The sequence below is a fragment of the Terrapene carolina genome, unplaced genomic scaffold (assembly GCF_002925995.2).
Source record: "Terrapene carolina triunguis isolate 2854851 unplaced genomic scaffold, T_m_triunguis-2.0 Scaffold192, whole genome shotgun sequence".
Classification (NCBI taxonomy): domain Eukaryota; kingdom Metazoa; phylum Chordata; order Testudines; family Emydidae; genus Terrapene; species Terrapene triunguis.
The window spans coordinates 16,117,249-16,130,536 of record NW_020664543.1 but is presented as its reverse complement, the minus strand read 5'-3'; the positions used below and the strand labels follow the sequence as shown (position 1 = coordinate 16,130,536).

Below are 13,288 nucleotides of genomic sequence, written 5' to 3'. Positions count from 1 at the left end.
GCATATGCATCATGCTGAGGCTGCACGTATCAATCGTGCATCCAGCTTTTATTCTGTAACCAATAATGGGTGGAGACATACCACAGTTTCTTCCTTAAGACCAGGTCATTTTTGGATTTGCGGTAATGTTGCATTTGCTGTGCTTCCTCCCAATCCCCGGGGTATATGCACCATTGGCACCCTGTATCTACAGTGCGGAGGTATTTATACCTTGCCATCTAGCCACCGACACCATCGTAGTACCCACTCTTTTTGGACTCGTTTGCAAACAGCAGCTTCCTCCCTCGCCGCCTCTATTGTTAGTTTTAACCCTGTTGGTTATATGATGTTACGTGATCAAGTGCTGTTTCAATCCCTTGCTATTGAAATGCTTGCTAATACTACGGGCAAGGGCCTCTCCTTAATTAATCAGCAGTTAAATTCCCTTGTTCAGTATAGTATTCAAAATAGATTAATTATTCAATATTTGTTACAATCTTCCTCATTTTGTACTAAATTTGCTGAAATATATCCCGACTTTGCTGATAAATGCTGCGTTTCTTTGCCTTCTATTTCTCCTAATTTGTCCTCGATTGTTAAAGATCTGCAAACGTTGAGCTCTACTGTCCGAGAGTCCTTCCAGTTTTGGTCGTGGCTCGATTGGCTTGGCCTTGCGCCCTACAAATCCTATTTCCAGTCCCTGTTTGTGTCCCTTCTAGTTGGGCTCGCTCTTCTCTGTCTCGGATGTGCCTTCATTAAAGCCTGCATTCACAAGTTTGTTGCCTCGGCCTACATCGCTTCCACCCCCCGAAGCGCATCCCCTCGTAGGTGGGAATGAGGAGTCGGACTCGGAAGTTTAGGTTTTCGGCCTAACTATTTCGGCCAGGGCACGGGGGCATGTTGAGATGAGTTCCTGTCTGCATCCTGTAAAACTTGCCCATACCGGTATTGCCCTGGCCTCTTCTTTTGTCATTCAGTGTTGCACGCATTCTAAAACAATATGCATTTCCTCACCTTTTGGAGGCGAAGCCAGACTTTGAGGCACCTGCTCCCCTACTTGGTGTAAACTTTGCTTGTGCCAATCAGAAACGAACACAAACAGGTTTTGGGCCCCGTCCCCTATGACACTTCTATGATGTCATAGTTGGTACTTTATGGGCCTGCCTGCCATGTGCAAGCAGGGAGAGGAGAAAGAAAAACGAATCCTGTGTATCCTGTGTACACCCGTAACTGAGCCTGATCACCTCGAAGCCCCTCTCTCAGCTCACGTGTTTCAAACAGAGTTTCTATGTTTGCTGGTCGTTATGCGTTGGTTTGTATTTGTAAGTATCAGTTATTACTAATTGCTGCATCTTTGTTTATAAATATTGTTAGTAGATATTTTAGTCATTGTGTATTTTAAGTTTCATTAACTCTATTAGCTAATCAAACGCTGCTCCCTTACCCCTTGTAATTATCCCCAATAAAACTTTAAATTGATTAATTTTAGTTGTGTGTGTGTGTGTCTGCAGTTTGCATCGTGACCCATACTCTCCTTGCATCCCTTACCAATATAGTCTATTGCCACGTGCAGCCTGGTAAATAACAGGCCTGCATTTTCTTTCGCCCCTGCGTGCCCGTGGCAATCCACACTTAACGTTTTTTTGCTGCAGGGCTAGAGAATCTCTGCACTTGACTGGTTTTAAGGGGAGCGTTTGCTGCGATAGGGAAGCACAGTGTAACAAATCACATCCCTAGCTAGTTAAGATTTGGCTTTCCAAGAGCTGCACAAGACGCTCTTGCCTAAATGGGATTACCACAGAGTTTTGGGGTATTGTGTGTGATGCTTGACTGGTTAGATGAATAGTGCAGGACAAAGGAGAACTGCCCTATGTGATCTACTTTCACCCCCCTCTCCACCAAAGGATACTGAAATATGGGTTGGGAGAGCCAGGAACTGAGTCAAGATTTCTGTGTCCTATTCCTGGTGTTGCAGCGTAATTGATTTGCAGCAAAACTATGGACAGGTCACGTAATTGCCGTGTTTCAGAGCTACAAAATGGGTATAATGCCTTTCTTGAAAGGTGCTGAGAAGGTTAATCCAGTGTCTATAAAAGCACTTTGCGAGCCTCTGCTGAAATGCCCTATATTCCAGAAGCATGAAGTATTAACAGCTAAATAGACTATTTCACTTACTTTGTCCTAGTTTTTCACCAAATGTTGTCTGAGGTCACTAAACCTGGTCTCTTTTTTTTCCCCTCTTCTCCTAGCTGAAGCTTGAGGATCGCTCAGTCGTCCCTCGGGATGTGGTCAGACACATGAGCTCAAATGTAAGTGCTGCTTTTAAAAGATCATGATACTGCTGCATGGATATCTAAGGTGGGCCAAAACACCTAAATTGAAGTCAAACACACCCAGAAAGTATCCAACAGCTTCATTTTTTAGTGTATTAACAGATACAGTGTTATCCTTTGATAGCAACCTGTGGTTAGAAATGTGGTATCGATCATAGTGCATAACTGAAAGAGATGGAGGTCTCTTGAGTAGGTGAGGCTGATAATCTCACATAATTGAACAAAAAGCTTGCCTATCCTCTGAGCTTTAAATTTAAAGGATGAGTGTCCCTGTACCGATAATGGTGAAGCATCCCACATAGAGCATAAGAACGTCCATGCTGGGTAAGACCAAAGATCCAGCAAGCCCAGTATCCTGTCTCTGTCAGTGGCTTCAGAAGGAATGAACAAAACAGGGCAATTTATCGAGTGATCCATCCTCTGTCGTCCAGTCCCAGCTTCTGGCAGTTGGAGATTTAGGGACATCTAGGGCATGGGGTTGTGTCCCATCTTGGCTAATAGTCTTTGACAGACCTATTCGTCATGAACTTATCTAATTATTTTTTGAACCCAGTTATACTCTTGGTCTTCACAACATCCCCTGGCAACAAGTTCCACAGGGTGACTGTGCATTGTGTGAAGAAATACTTCCTTTTGTTTGTTTTAAACCTGTTGCCTGTTAATCTCATCGGGTGACCCCTTAGTTCTTGTGTTATGTAAAGGGGTAAATAATACTTCCTTATTCACTTTCTCCACACCATTTGTGATTTGATAGACCTCTATCAGAACCCTCCTTAGTCGTGTCTGTTCTAAAATGAACAGTTCCAGGCCAGGTTTACACTACACGTTTACTTCCATATAGCTACATCACTCAGGGGTGTGAAAAATCCGAACCCCTGAGCGACGTAGTTATACTGACCTTAACCCCCTGCGTAGACAACAGCTGTGTTGTCAACATAGCTACCACCTCTCACGGAGGTGAAGTTATTAAGCCAATGGGAGAGCTCTCTCCCATCAGCTTAGAGTGTCTTCATCAGAAGCACTACAGTGGTGCAGCTACATTGGTGCCGTTGCGCTGATGCAAGTGTCTAGTGTAGACCTGTCCCTCGTCTTTTTAATCTCTCCTCATATGGAAGCTGTTCCGTACCCCTAATAGTTTTTGTTGCCTTTCTCTGCATCTTTTCCATTTCTGATGTATCTTTTTTGTGATGAGGTGACCAAAACTGCACACAGTATTCAAGGTGTGGGCATGCCATGGGTTTATATAGTGGCATTATGATATTTGTCGTCTTATCTGTCTCGTTCCTAACATTCTTTTGGCTTTTTTGGACTGCTGCTGCACATTGAATGGATGTTTTCAGGGAATTATCCACAGTGACTCCAAGATCTTTTTCTTGAGTGATAACAGCTAATGTACACTCCATCATTTTGTATGTATACTTGGAGGATTGTTTTCCAAAGTGCATTACTTTATTACTTTACACTTACCAGCATTAAATTTAACCTGCCATTTTGTTGCCCAGTCACCCAATTTTGTGAGATCCCTTTGTGACTTTTCACAGTCAGCTTTGGACTTAACTATCTTGAGTAATTTAGTATTGTCTGCAAATGTTTCCACCTCACTGTTCACCCTTTTTTCGAGATCACTTATGAATATGTTGAACAGCACTGGTCCCAGTACAGCTCCATGGGGGAACCCTGCTATTTACCTCTCTCCATTGTGAAAACTGACTATTTATTCCTACCCTTTTGTTTCCTATCTTTTAACCAGTTACTGATCCATGAGAGGACCTTCCCTCTTATCCCATGACTGCTTACTTTGCTTAAGAGCCTTTGGTGAGGCACCTTGTCAAAGGCTTTCTGAAAGTCCAACTACACTATATCCACTGGATCACCCTGGTCCACATGCTTGTTGACTCCTTTGGAGAATTCTAATAGCTTGGTGAGGCATGATTTCCCTTTACACAGCCATATTGACTTCTCCCCAGCATATCGTGTTTATCTGTGTCTGATGATTTTGTTCTTTACTATAGTTTCAATCAATTTGCCTAGTGCTTAAGTTAAGTTTACTGGGCTATAATTGCCAGGATCACATCTGAAGCTTTTTTAAAAAAAAATTCAGCATTATATTAGCTACCCTCCAGTCATCTGTACCAAGGCCGACTTAAGCAATAGGTTACATACCACGGTTAGTAGTTCTGCAATTTTATATTGGAGTTCCTTCAGAACCCTTGGTTGAATACCATCTGGTCCTGGTGACTTATTACTGATTACTTTATCGCTTTGTTCCAAAACCACCTTCCACATTCCAGCATCTGGCAGTAAATGGGCACTGTTGCATTTCACTTTCACTCTGAGGGACACTCACTGTCAAGTTTTCCTTTTGTTTTCCCTCTGTTGCTTTTTTTTTTTTAAACACCATCTTCCTAGAAGCTTGAAGTGATTTGTTTCTACTGGTATTTCTCCCCTCCTCTCCCCCTCCCCCTGCCTTGGCAAATGTAGATGCACGTTTTCTGTCCTGTCACATTTTCCTTCCTGAATGAGCTGAGGATAATATGCTGTCTCACTTATTTCGTGTGTGTGCTAATGTGTGATGCCTTACTGTGCCAAAACTACTATCTTGCACACTATCACCTCTGGTGTAGATCTGAGCATTTAACTACCTGCCGTCACTTGACCCTTTCCAATATGTGGCTGGTCTTAATTTTTTATTGATGGCATGGTGAGCTTTTTAAAAAAAAAAAAAAAAAAAAAAAAAAAAAAAAAAAAAAAAAAAAAAAAAAAAAAAGCAACCAACACAAGCCATTTTCTTCTCTTCCTAGCCTTTCTTACAGCTGTGTTTTGGATGGGACAGTGAATTGGACAAAGGAGAGACTTCCCCATCACAAACTTGGGCATTTCTCCGGCATGATATGTGCTGTGGGGACAACGATGGACGCACAGGAATGTGTTCATTGCAACAAAGGGCGCTTGACTCATCTAGCGCTAAGGACTCAGTTAAGCTGTGATTGATCGAGTGCTAAAGAGCACAGTGCTGGATTTCCAGTTCCATCCATTCATCACTGGCTCATGAGAAATTGATTTTAGAATGGAACAGTGAAATCTTGACTCTCCATTTTCCTGTGACCTTCCCCTTTATCTGGAATAGAATAGAATAGAACAGGGCACAGTTCCACCTGACTGAGGCTGACCGTGGGGAGGCTTGGGGGAAATCTATAGTTAAAGCCCTGTATTATAGCACGAGACACATGCTGGCTTGGTCTCATTTTGAAAATGATTCACTCAGCCCCATTCTAACCTGATGGAATGAATCAGCAGAAAAAGTTGCAGTCAGCAGGTTCTGCTCCTCAAGGATTAGTGTCTCCGTAACTGTGCCTTAGTGGGTCACAACTGAGGATGCCAAATTCAGGACGAACTGCTGAGAAATAGGGCAAACACAACCCAAAACTGTTGGTTATTCTTTTATAACATATACCAAACCAGCCACAAAAGTAAACTCCTGTTTCACCACACTGGCTAACAAGAAAACATAAAGGCCGTTTCCTCAGGCATTCCAGTTCTTATATCACCATCAAAAACACTGGATTCAGAGATGAGTGGTTCTTTAGTCTCATAAAATAATAGGCTCTTCTGATCCCAAAGAACCAGCCACACACCCAGGTCAATATATAATTTAGATCTTACCCAAAAATCATGCTGATGCCAATCCTTTAGTATCTAAAATCTAAAGGTTTATTCATCAAAAGAAAGAAAGAAAGGTAGGTGAGAGTTGAAATTGGTTAAAGGAATCAATTCATACAGTAATGGCAAAGTTCTTGGTTCAGGCTTTTAGCAGTGATGGAATAAACTGCTGGCTTAAGTCAAGTCTTTGGAATACATCCACAGCTTGGATGGGTCATTCAGTCCTTTGTTCAAAGCTTCAGTTTGTAGCAAAATTCCTCCAGAGGTAAGAAACAGTATTGAAGACCAAATGGATGTGTTTCCAGGGCCTTTTATAGCTTTTGCCATGTGGAGGGTATCCCATTGTTCTTATTGTGGAAAATTACAGCAACAAGATGGAGTTTGGAGTCACGTGGGCAAGTCCCATGTCCATGCATTTTGCCTAGTCACAGCAGGAAATTCCATTAAGTGTAGATGGGCATCTCCCATGGTCCATTTGCAGTTAAATGTTCTTTTGATGGGCCACTCCATTTGAATAGTCCCTCCAAGATGTGCTGGCTAGCTACCTTGTGGGCGTTACCCCAGGAGCAAACATTTGAAATCCAAGTATAGAGCCAGTACTTTATAACTTCAAATACAAAAATGATATATGCATATACAGAAAGCATAATCATAACCAGCAAATCATAACCTTATCATAGACACCTCACTTGACAACCTTTGTACATTATTTGCTGCAAATATAGAACAGTGGTTGCAACAATGATCTATATGGTCTTATTTTAATCAGATAACGTCACAGTGTCATAGTAAAATAAGTTAAGAACATCCAAGCAAATGGAGGGGAGGTGCTGAGGAAGGATGGCACAGATTGCGGGCGGGGGGGTCCTGGTGTTCTCCCAAAGTCACTCTCTCTCCTGTACAGCCACTTACAGCCCTGCTTCTGAGCACCTGTCCAAGGGGAGGGACAAGCTGAATTAAGCCATGCAGTGATTTAAAACAAGATCTGTAGATGACAAAATATGAAGGTTCCAAAGTGGGCCACCTTAAAGTCTCTTATCTGCTAAAACAAGTGGGCTTGCCCATTTGAAGACTTGGTTTCTCATACCTTAGGCCAGCGTGGACTGGGAGCGCTATGGTGGATGCATATTCACTTTGAGTTAGCAGGAGCTTCCTGCTGACTGACCCAAGAACCATCACTGACTCTGAAAGGAGTCTCCACCATAGAGGGGCTTGGGAAGAGGGGAATGGAAAACTGGAGCAGGTAGGTATAATACAGTGGGAATCTGGTGGAACCTCCTGCCTTGTCCTCGGCTGGAATTGTGTATGGAGACATCTCAATTGAAAATACAAACTAAAAATTGAACAACTTGTTTTGAAAACACTTGTTTCTGTAATCTCGCTGCATCCAATGCAGCAGCAGCGGCTTTTTGCCTCATCTGAGCAGAGCAATAAGGTTGAGCCTATCTCTGTAACAAGCTCAGCACAGGACTGCTGCTAAGCAATCTCCACGCTTCATCTGCTGATCCTCTGTTCTCTCAATAGCAGTGTTAGTCATGAGACCCCTGGAAATAGTCAGAGAGCGGAGGCAGGGGACCAGGGCACATAGCCAGACACTGGCAGGCTTGCTGTGTAATGCAGAGTCCCTGCTTTATACCGCAGGGGCTGCCTTTCCAGTTCAGTATTTTAATGTGATGTGCCTTGTAAAGCTTTGGTCAGTGAGTGGGAAATGGGCATGGTATGAGACAGACTAAACCAGCAGAGAATTCTCTGAACTACTTCTTATGATTTCATCATTTTTTGGTGGTTGGCGGATAAATGTTATTCATCAAGTACAGTGAAGGCATTTCTATGTCACCTATTGATAAGATCTTGAGTGTACTATTGTGCCTTTTCCATTAGAAATGAAGGACAGGGGAGAGGGACCCCGAGATAATTTGGTAGAAATTGCAGCCTCTAGAACATAATGCTTTGTTGGTTCCTAGAACACTCCTGGCACGCACTGTCTGATGCACAAAAATCACGTCTTCTGAGACGAGTGAAATTCTGAAATGTTCATCATAAACCAACATTTTCAGGTTCTTTTACCTGGAATTACTAAGTAAAAACTAGAAACAAAAGTATTAAATGATAAGGAACAAGATCATTGGGGTTATCAAATCTAAGATCATTCTGGGGAAGAGCAGAGGCAAGTAGTCAGATGCAAAATAATGAGCCACTGCAGTTGAGTTCCTAAAGATGAGACTTGCTGTCCAGGCCTTGTTTGTCCTGTGGCTTGAACTAAGCTAGCAGTAGCTGTCTTGGAAAAAAGTTGAGCATAGCTCTGGCAAAGCTATGCTTAAGTCTTTGAATGCAGTTGTTGACAGCACAGTTTCGCTGCCTGTGGTAGTCAGGGTTTTTTGTTGGAGAGCTGTGCTAGTCCAGTCAAACTACAGATCCTATGAAGTATGTATCCTAGTTTCTGCACCATCAGTGGTGTATCTGGGAGATGCTCCCCCAACCCAGCCACTAGTGCAGGGGTCGGCAACCTTTCAGAAGTGGTGTGCCAAGTCTTCATTTATTCACTCTAATTTAAGGTTTCGCATGCCAGTCATACATTTGAACGTTTTTAGAAGGTCTCTTTCTATAAGTCTGTAATATATAACTAAACTATTGTGGTATGTAAAGTAAACAAGGTTTTTAAAATGTTTAAGAAACTTCATTTAAAATTAAATTAAAATGCAGAGTCCCCTGGACCAGTGGCCAGGACCCGGGCAGTGTGAGTGCCACTGAAAATCCGAAGGCGGCACGCGAGCTGCACGCGTGCCATAGATTGCCTACCCCTGCTCTAGTGTGAAGGAGTAGCTGTAATTTGTGAAGCAGGTGTACAAAACACATCACTCCTGCCTTGGTCTCTGCCTGTGTAGCACTTCTTATGCTGTCTCCTACATACATTCCTGAGTAATGCTGGCACCGTTATGCTAGGGAGAAGAGCAAAGATGTGCTGTTGCCAACACACATTATAGGGGTGGAGATAAATGAGCTTCCCTCCCTAGATGCCCCTCCTCTTGGCTGCCTGGAGGAGAACAGATAAATGATTTCTCTCCCTGCATCTCACTGCCTCAAGCCCTGTATTCTGCCTAGGAGGGATGGAAGGGAATCCAGACAGCTCTGGTTCATTTGCTGAGCAATCTATTCAAATATTATCCTGGACTATCCCCGTCTGTATTTGTGAAGGGGTTCTTCCTATGACTGGCTGTCCCTGAGACCTGGCAGAGTGAATTGAGCACCGAAAAACGTGTGGATTTTTAGAAAGCTGCATGTGGCTCTAGATGCAGGGCTTGAGTAAATAAATCTGTTAGAAAGGACAGAATGTTTGTGGAATGAGCTAGCTCATTCAGTACTTGCGCGGCGTCAGCTCTTCAAAGTGTGCATTCGCTTGTTTCCATTAATAGTAGACCTTGATGTTTGAGATAAGGACAGCTACTGAAGCCAATGAGAGCAATGCATTCTCCACGCCATCCCTTAGTCAGGTTTTGTAATGGACTATGGTCATTAACATATAAAACTATTGATTGTGTCAGGAGGGCAGAGTAGCTGCTGAGTTTGACAGAATGTTTGGGTTCGCTTCTCTTCCTTGGAGGGCTAAACCATATGTATGTGAAATGCGTGTGTTTGTGAAATGTGTACATGTTACTGCAGAACCCTTTCTAAAGGCTCACATCTAGAGCTTAGCCTTTTTTTAACTGAAGATTTGATCATTGGTCTCTCCCCACTAAAAAGTGAGCGAGGGTAGATAATGTTTCTTGATTGGACCAACAAGTAAGTTATTTGGCTTGAAATCTTGTGACTTAATACATTTGGCCCAGTGAAAGATGCCAGATTATCTATTGCACTGGCTGCCAGCAGTAGGCGAAGTAAAATATATAAAATGTGTTGAATAGGAAACTCTTGAGTAAAAAGGCAACAGTTTTATAGCTTCTTGGCATCTGGCACTCATGCTCTGCCCTCTGTTTGGAGCTTTACCTGTGGGAGAAAATCCTGTTGAGTCGCAGTGAATTGTTAGGCTGAGCGTGACAATAACAGTTCACCATTTATCTGGGAGCCAAGGTACAGGGGACCCAAGTGCTAAACTGATGAACAAGCAGCAACGGTTTTACTTCACCAATTGAACTAGCTGTCTCTTTATACAAGCAGAGGCAGGAATTCATAGGTTGCTGCAGCAACAGCCAGTTAAAATTATAACTGGGAAGAAGGGTGGTTTTTTTTTTTTTTTTAACCTACCCCCCCGCACCCAATCCTTGACTTCAGACTGCTTTAAATCTCTGTGTGCAGTGATCCCTCCAGAACAGGGTTATTGGGGGAAACTTGCACTGCTTCTACCAGTGCTATCTGCTCTGAGGATAAATACAGGGTTTCACCCTCCAGGGCTGTCAGTTCTGCACCTTTCACCTGCATGCAGCTGACATACAACTTGAGAATTTTCCCTGGTTACCGACCCTTTCCCCCCACCCCCTCTCTCTTTGCATTTTCAGGACAGCCAGTGCGGGACTGTAATCGATGTAAACATAGAGTGTGCTGTGAAGCTGGTCGGAACCAACTGTATCCTCTATCCTGTCAACAGCAAAGACCTACAGCATATCTGGGTGAGAATGCAGCCACAATCCTTCCCCTCTCCTCCCAGGGGAGCTAGGGGGTTGGTACCTCGCAGGGATGGTGTTGTACCCCAGGCAAGCAGTGCCCCTCGCAAGATGGACACTTCAGTGTTTTGTTGTCCACCTGTGACTTGGCTTTATTCTAAATCTACCAGAAATGTCCTTATTGCTGAAGGGAGGTGTAGCATACAACCCCTTCCCTCTTGTGTTTCTGATCGTACTGCTAGATCCCGTTAGACTGAGAAGACTGTCAGTATTGAATGGTCTGAGACGCTTCTGCGTTGTGATTAGCTGATGTGATCACCTGACCCTGGCAGTCCCATGACAACGGTACAGTCCTGAGCTGCAACACATAGTTACTATATCAACAGGTTACAGAAATGTTTAAAAGAGCAAATTTATTTTTTATTTTTTTTGGGTCCAGCTGAAGGAGACTGTCATACCTGGTTTTCCCTGCAGACCTGGTTTTGAGTGGGTGGGTGATTGCAAGACGATAAATTGAAGGCGAAGATTTTCCCTGTTTGTTTCCTTCATTGAGTTGAGAAAATAGACTTGAAACAAGCATCTTTCCCTCCTTTCCCCCACCCCTACATAAATGGCTGTAATGTGAAGCCTTTCTAAAGTGATGAGGAATGTTGCAACCCTTCTGCAGAGATATGCTTTTGTGGGTGGCAGCTACAGGGAGGTTTTCCTGCAAAAGGACATGAGCGTCTTTTCTCTGGTTGGAATAACATGCCCACGAAGGTGAAACTGATCATACTCTGCACTGCTTTACCCAATGTATGCAGGTGCTACACAAGGTTTCCTTTGCACAGCTCTGGCCAGTCCACCTTATAAATAATGTGCAAAGCAATTTACAGATAGAGTAAGACCATTTTTTCTCTGCTGTTTACGGTCTAAGAAAAAGTCAAGAAAGAGACCAAGCTGTTTCCATTACCTAGAGAATGCAGGTATCGATCGGGCCACTTTTTGCATGCAAAGCATGCACTTCTACAGTATATCTCAATTCCAACTTGCAGCAGCCCTGCTGTTTCAGTCCTGGGCCGTTTTGAGCAGAAGAGATTGCTGGGCAGTCTGCATTGTGTGTTGTTTACATGATAGTTCAAGGAATTAGGCTGCATTTTACAGTTTTTGTTTTTTCCTTAGCCATTTATGTACGGCGACTACATAGCCTTTGACTGTTGGCTAGGGAAAGTCTATGACTTAAAGAACCAAGTCATCCTGAAGCTCTCCAATGGAGCCAGGTACTTTTCTGAAACAGAACATCCCCTTTACCTTTGGGTGTGGTAACCATAGTCTCTTTTAAAAGTACTATAAGCATGCGTGGCATCTCACTCGTGCAGCCATTATTCTGGTGACAGCAGGTCTTGTGCTCACGTTATTTTAACCACAGGTGAGAACACATTTTGGGCAAGAAGGGGTGTAAAAGTATATATCGGATAGTTGGCAGCTCTGTTATCCCTTAGATGAAGCAAAGCTAATCCCTGACAATATTATGATCCAGAACATTGTCCAGGAAAGGTTTGCGGAGCTTGTAGTTAGAAAAAAACTCTTTTAAACTAAGCACATTTTGACATTGAGTCTTTTGAGAGAGAATAAATAAGGAACCCCACAGCACTAATTTTGAGCCTCTTTTTCAGAGGAAAAGCAAATCATTCTGGAGATATTACAGTTTATGTAATCTGTAAAAAGCGCCATATTTTTCATAGAGTCTTCACATCAGCAAATTATTGGAAATCCCACCTTGGGTCTCATTTCAGAAAAGAGATATGCCCAAAACCGTTCATTAGCTTTCCAGAGCTTGGGTTCCAGCACTGCTCTGAAACAGCTGTGAGTTATGAGTGTTCAGGTTCCTAGTAGGCAAAAGACTTCCACCCAACAGCCCACTTCCCTCATAGATTTCATGTGCTCAGTTATGCTTTTTAAAGTGGAGTAGTGTTTACCCAGCTCTCATCTAAAACCAGGGGACTCACTTTACCCTGGAAAGGGCCAGCAGTGTGCTGCAAACGCACACAGGTGTTTCATAGAGTTTAAATCCAGAAAGGGACCTTTAGATAATCTAATCTGACCTTCTATATAACACAAGTCATTAATTTTCACCCAGATACCCTTATGTTAAACTCAAAGACTTGAGTTAAACATTCTAAACTGTGTCCCACAGGCAGAGGACGGGAGAAACCAAGATGCCACCAATGCCTGAGGCCCCTGCAATGGCAGAGATGCCCAGATGATAGATATAGGTGGTGCTGTTGAGGTGGCTGACCTCACCGTTGCACGGTCTGTCTCCCAACTCTTGTCTTTGTTTTTCCAGGTGTTCTATGAGCACAGAAGATGGAGCAAAGCTTTATGATGTCTGCCCTCATGTCAGTGACTCAGTAAGTTTCTGGTCCTCTGCAGAATTTTTTTTAGAATCAGCCCAGAACTGATCTTTTTTTAATATAAGTTTCTGCAGGAAGAAAATGTGGCTTTGCCTCAATAACTTGTATTAGCCCTACAATTTAAATACCAAGTTGCTGAAAATGTTTTGCTAGATTTCTCCCCACATGGAGGGAGCACTTTAGCAGGACACCAATTTAAAAGCACACTACCGTCTGGTAGTAGTTGTACTTGTTAGTGTTACAAGTAGCATGAGAGATCACTAACTGAAAGAAGCTAGTGGACAAAGTACCTTTTCAAGTGTCTTACACAAAGTACAGTTGGTTT

General features: G+C 43.0%; 1 protein-coding gene across 1 annotated transcript in view; it reads left to right on the top strand.

Annotated features, from left to right (window-relative positions):
* The window catches only part of UBE2O (ubiquitin conjugating enzyme E2 O), a 93,953-nt gene that overhangs the window by 54,280 nt on the left and 26,385 nt on the right, over positions 1-13,288 (top strand). Inside the window, exons 2-5 of the mRNA XM_026654440.1 lie at positions 2,229-2,288; positions 10,466-10,576; positions 11,732-11,829; positions 12,897-12,960. Of these exons, the coding sequence (XP_026510225.1) occupies positions 2,229-2,288; positions 10,466-10,576; positions 11,732-11,829; positions 12,897-12,960 (333 nt within the window). The remainder of the gene's footprint in view (positions 1-2,228; positions 2,289-10,465; positions 10,577-11,731; positions 11,830-12,896; positions 12,961-13,288) is intronic.